At 41.8% G+C, this 6,009-nt stretch overlaps 1 protein-coding gene across 1 annotated transcript; it reads left to right on the top strand.

Moving 5' to 3' along the window:
* Positions 1-291: 291 nt before the first annotated feature.
* LOC142501944 (uncharacterized) lies at positions 292-5,750 on the top strand. Its single transcript, XM_075612608.1, has 3 exons — positions 292-319; positions 4,003-4,080; positions 4,446-5,750. Exons 1-3 carry the CDS (start codon positions 292-294, stop codon positions 5,690-5,692), a joined length of 1,353 nt encoding a protein of 450 aa, XP_075468723.1. The 3' UTR covers positions 5,693-5,750.
* The last annotated feature ends 259 nt before the right edge of the window (positions 5,751-6,009 follow it).

Genomic DNA, 6,009 nt, shown 5'->3' with positions numbered 1-6,009 from the left:
ATCTGTTTCCTCTTCATCCCCGCTCTCCTCCTCCTCTGCCCCCACTTCCCTCAGGGCTGGATGATCCTCTTGTACTCTAGCGGGGTTAGTGGCCCCTGTATCATCAGGTGAATCTATGCCTTCTTCATGTCTATCGAGATCCTCCTCCAGCATTGTCTTAATCCGACCGGCAGTCGGCAGTCCATATCCATGACACCGGGTTACAATTTGTGGATGATCCCAGGTTCAGTAACGACCTGATTGCTTGCCCATCTTTTCCTGGTGGCACTAAACTTAAGTGACAGAGAGAACATGCGCTTTCCTGCTTTGTGTAACGTGTGTAAGTCACAACTTATTTTGAGAGCTCGCAATCTATGAGTTGCTCTTTATGCTATAAATCCCCACAGTATTTTATAACATAAAGCACAATGATCCCACTGCTACCACCAGTAAATAAACCTGTAACGGGAGACCAGGCAATTTACACCTTTTTAACCAGGATTATTCACTGAGCAAAACAAGATAATTAAATAAATTGAAGTTTATTCACACAAATTCACTTACACACAATGAAACACAAAATACAGACAAAAAAACACACTTACTTTGGGACTGGGACAAAAACCAGGTGCAGGGAACTCTAAATAAAAGTTTTACCCTGACTGGAACTTAGCCCGGAATCTCCTTGTTCCGTTCCTGAAGTTCCGTACCCCACCGCCCCCTTCTCGTCTGAGAACTTGGACTTTCTTGACCACGAGTTATCCCAAATCACATGGAACTCTAATCAGCTACAAATCCCAGCTGCGTCTGCTACTTTCAATTTTGAGAACTTGGCTGCTAAAATCAGGACTTAGGGCCTCATGCAGTAAGCATCGATTAAGTGAAATCGGCAAGTTTACCGATTAGTCATGTTAATGGCGATTTTTCCTCTCCGTATGCAGTAAGTGCCGAATACATTCAAAATAAACCCGAAAACAAATCCGCCCACTCTCACGATGATTATCCGATCACACACAGGTGTATCGGCGTGCGTGGCGGGGTGCTGATAGGTTGCCCAATCACAAATCTTGCTGAATCAGGCGAAACAAGCATGTATTGGATTGCGCGCCATATTTAAAGGCAACGTGTACTGCTAATCATTCTCTGTGTTGTTGGGAGTGAGAGAGAGAGAGACGCACAGAGCTGGCTGATTGAACATTTGCATATTGACGGAGAGACTTGTTGTGTATTGGGTGAGCTTTGTCCATTGTTGTTTTGTTTACATCTTTGTCTTGTTTTATATGTGGAAGTGTTTCGTGTGATTGGCTGTACATTAGTTGTCTGTTTTTTGTGAGTGCTGGAAGTATGCCCGCAAAGCGTGGGAAGAGTGATGCTGGTGGGAGTGAGAGTGCTACTCGTGCGAGTACGCGTCGGAGTGAACGTACTGTTCAGGGGAGTGATGTTGCTGGTGCACCGAGTGGTGTTGCTGGGAGTGGGAGTGCTGTTGCTGGGAGTGGGAGTGCTGTTGCTGGGAGTGGGAGTGCTGTTGCTGGGAGTGGGAGTGCTGTTGCTGGGAGTGGGAGTGCTGTTGCTGGGAGTGGGAGTGCTGTTGCTGGGAGTGGGAGTGCTGGTGCTGGGAGTGGGAGTGCTGGTGCTAGGAGTGGGAGTGCTGGTTCTGGGAGTGGGAGTGCTGGTGCTAGGAGTGGGAGTGCTGGTGCTAGGAGTGGGAGTGCTGGTGCTGTGAGTGCTGCTGGTGGCGCAGTTGCTGATGGGGTGGATGGTGGTGGCGTGCTTGCTGGTGGGCAGCTTTTGGAGGCTCTTCCATTTGAAGAAGGAGAGTCCAGTCAGCACCAGCCAAGCTCTGACCCTAAACCTGCTCGGAAGAAACGTGTGGAGAAGCCACGTAATCCTCGCTTCAATGACCAGGAAAATACAGCTCTTGTCACTGGCATTCTGGAGCACTATGACAGTATATATGGACATTTACTAGGTAAGTGTACCTTTACATTTATTATTCAAATACATGTGATCCTAGGTCATCTGAGTTTTGTTCATATGCAAATATGGGTTCAGAATATCTTTCTATGTTAATTAGTCTGGAAACACAGTTTTTTATCATGCCTTACAAGGACAACTAAACACAGGCGGTCAATTTGCCATAACTGCATACAATATGAATGCAACCTTGCTTACATGTATAGGTTTAGTAGTGAATGCTCATGTGCTTCACATATTACACATAAAACAGCATGTTTGCTATCTCTTGGAACAGCTAGCAGTGTAGGAAACTGGTGCTTCTATTATTATTCATTTACCTCATATATTTTATATGTTTTTCAAGGGCGGACAAGTTCAGCAAGCAGAAAAGAAATGTGGGACACAATAGTCATTGGTGTCAATGCGTGTGGGAATCATGTGAGGGACAAGCGGAATTGTCACAAGAGATTTGATGATATTAGGTCCAAATTGAAAAAGAAAATACAACACCAACGCGTGCATGCTACTGGCACTGGAGGTGGGCCGACACCACAATGTCTCATATTAAGTCAATTGGAGGAGCTGCTTCGGGCAAAATTACTTCCCGTTGTCGTGGAAGGCTTACCTGGTGACCGTGATATAGGAATTTACCCCTCACAATTTCCACCAGGTGAGAAATATTACTGTACTAGGCGTGTCGTTGCTTACAGTTATTTTGCATAGTTACACTGCTTTTTATACTGTCTTCACAATATAAGCATACCTGCATCTATATATGTATATGTCTGATTCTGTATATATATATATATCTCAAAATAGACATATATGTTGTAGTCCTACTAAAAGCAGTAACTAATATAGCACGTGCCATTGCGTGCTCATTTACATGTGAATTCCCAAAATGCATTGCGGCAGTGGAAGCAATTGATGGTGGGCGAAGATGGGGAACAACAGGGTAGTACACATGTGTAACACATGTTAATGAGAAATTATTACTAGCTACAGGTACAGAACAGAAATATGTATAATATTATTGTGTATTTTATTTATTTTACTCCGACAAACATGACATTACTGCCTATTTTAAGCATGCATCAAATATATTGCATGCAACGGCCTACAAACATCACTTGCACTAACACATCTATAGTTGTTTATGAAAAGGTCCATTTTTGCTTTAAGTCATATACAGACAGCATAATGAGGCACACGTATCATATTTTATGTCATTGTTTTCATAACTTAAAAACTGCACACGACTATTTAGCTCATCTACCATTGTGTTAAAGCAGCTGCAATTAATATCTCATCACAGCATACACTTCAACAGAGGGGGTGGGGTTCAGCACACACACTAATTACAGCCTCATTTTAGGGTCAACTTAGTTCACACCATTTTCACCTGTTTCAAGTAATTGAAAGGTGTGGCTGATTAGGCTTTTTGGGGAAGGGAATACCGTTCTTACAACCTGACTAGCACAACTGAAGTTAATCACACTCATTTGAAAGCTTCACTTTAGCTACTAAATGCCCCAACAACTCATTACTTATCAAAGCGTACGTCACACATTAGTTCACTCATATCTATAGTTGAACTACTATCAACGACACATTATCACACACAGCATGTGTTGTCTTGTTGAGTCACAGCCACATTCAGGTGTGCCACATCTTATATTAATGTACCACACATATCCTCTACCAAAAACAACACTTTTTGCAATATGACCACCTTCATGATAACCATTGTGAATGGTCATCTCATGATAGTTATGTACATTATGATACTGATATCACTACACAACATATGATTTTTATGTACAAATTTTATCTATTTATCCTCACGCATTACTGCAGAAACATAGTATGTTTTATGTTAGGGAACTCAAAAGTTCTAAGTACACAGGCATGTACATTGTTATTACAACTATTTATGTTCACTTTCACACACACATTTTGGGTTAAGGAAATGATGCTGTTAGGTACTCATAAATACAGAACATACAATAACTGTTTGTTCAATATTTACACATGTATATGTAAAACTTATGTTATTGTTATATATAGTTGCCCCTGAAGGACATGTGTCACCTGAGAGGGAACAAGTGTCTTCACCTGGGTCAGCCAGCTCAACACACCTAGAAGGTGAGTGTATCAGTTGGTGGCCATATAATATGTGCTCTTCTATATGTTATGTTGTCATGTTCATTAATTGTTTTGAACATGTACTTTAAATACGATTACTTAGTGTATGTGAAAATGAAGTGTAAGGCAACATGTATTGTGTTAGTGATGTTAACTATCATGTAGGAGTTGTGAGTTTACAGCAAGTTTTCATTCACTCATATTTCATACTGAGTCCAAACATTATTCTTAAGTCAAGGTAGTTTTTAATGTGAGGTTATAAAACGTATGGAAACATGTTAGTTGTTACTTATGACACAGTACAATTACATAGTAACACAGCAGAGATTAACATGCCATTTAATAATGTGTACATTTATTTGTAGAACATGATGAAGAGGATTTTGATGATGATGATGATGATGATGATGATGCCGCCGCCGCCGCCATAGACACACAAATACAAGCAAGTGACCATGAAGAGGTTCCAATTGAAACTGTTTTACCGCCAAAACGTCCAGCAAATACCACATATGATGCAATTGTAGCTTCTGAGGGAAAAATTGTGGAAGCAGAAAATCGTCGCCATTCTGACCTGATGACAGTGCTGGAAAGGATGATTGCACTGCAGGAAGAAACAGTTTCACAATTGGCACATCTCCACAGAGTCTTCATTGAAGTGCCTAAACAGTTGCAAAAAATCAACACCTCATTCGAAGCATTAGTTGTTCAGCAAACACAAGCTAATTACTGGAGAATGACTAATGTACCACAATTCAACACCTCCCAGCCAGGATCTGTTCATGCAGGTCAGTTTTCACCACATTCATCTGATATTCATTCACCAGGCCCAAATGTTACCGGTCAAGTAGCAGACATTGCTGTGCAGGTTCCTGATGACATCCTACCGCTGCCATCTGTACAAATTCAGCAGCAGACACCTACAAAGGAGGCGACAAAAACAAAACAAGACACACATGAAACAGACCAACCATCACTTGTGCAGTGTCTACCAACTTGCTCACATGTGTCAGTGGGCACAAGCCCTGTCCGTGAACAGTCACTACCCAAAAGCCCTGTAGGTGAGTCACTGGCCAAAAGCCCTGTAGGTAAATCGCTGCCCAAAAGCCCTGTAGGTGAATCGCTGCCCAAAAGCCCTGTAGGTGAATCGCTGCCCAAAAGCCCTGTAGGTGAATCGCTGCCCAAAAGCCCTGTAGGTGAATCGCTGCCCAAAAGCCCTGTAGGTGAATCACTGCCCAAAAGCCCTGTAGGTGAGTCACTGGCCACAAGCCCTGTAGGTGAGTCACTGGCCACAAGCCCTGTAGGTGAGTCACTGGCCACAAGCCCCGTAGGTGAACAGTCACTGGCCACAAGCCCTGCCCGTGAAGTGCCAGAGGCCACTCAAAGTGGCTCTGTTGTGCCTAAAGTTGGTGGCAAAAGAAAAAGGAAAATTCAAGAGACAACAAGCAGGCCTGTTACTCGCTCGCAAAAGGAACAAAAAAAAATAAATGTTATAATTCAGAAAATATGTCTTTGGCCTTGTTTTGTTGACTTCAGATTATCTAATTACTATTGTATGTATGCTGAAGACTGTGTTGTTTCCAAACTTTCAAGTATGTTCTTGTACACGTGAAGTTTTGGAAATGTTAACACTCCTAATTAATGAATAGTGTTATAAATATTTATGTTTTAATCGTCTGTTCAGTAATGGTCCACCAGGAGCCAGTTGCTAAGTTTAGAGAAGCTGCCATTTACTTTGCAGCAAAACATTGCATTTGGGTGTGTTAATTGATGTAATCATTGCATGTGCATATTATTTTCATGCAATTATAAAAGCACCTATTTAACTGCAAACATCTTTCTTGTAAGTGTACAGCAGGATTTTGTGTTAAATATTACTTACCTTTGGTGGCCATTGTAATGTTGTCCTTTAATCATTTATGTGTTCTT

The sequence above is a fragment of the Ascaphus truei genome, chromosome 1 (assembly GCF_040206685.1).
Source record: "Ascaphus truei isolate aAscTru1 chromosome 1, aAscTru1.hap1, whole genome shotgun sequence".
NCBI classification, from domain to species: domain Eukaryota; kingdom Metazoa; phylum Chordata; class Amphibia; order Anura; family Ascaphidae; genus Ascaphus; species Ascaphus truei.
This window is presented reverse-complemented; position numbering and strand designations above follow the sequence as displayed.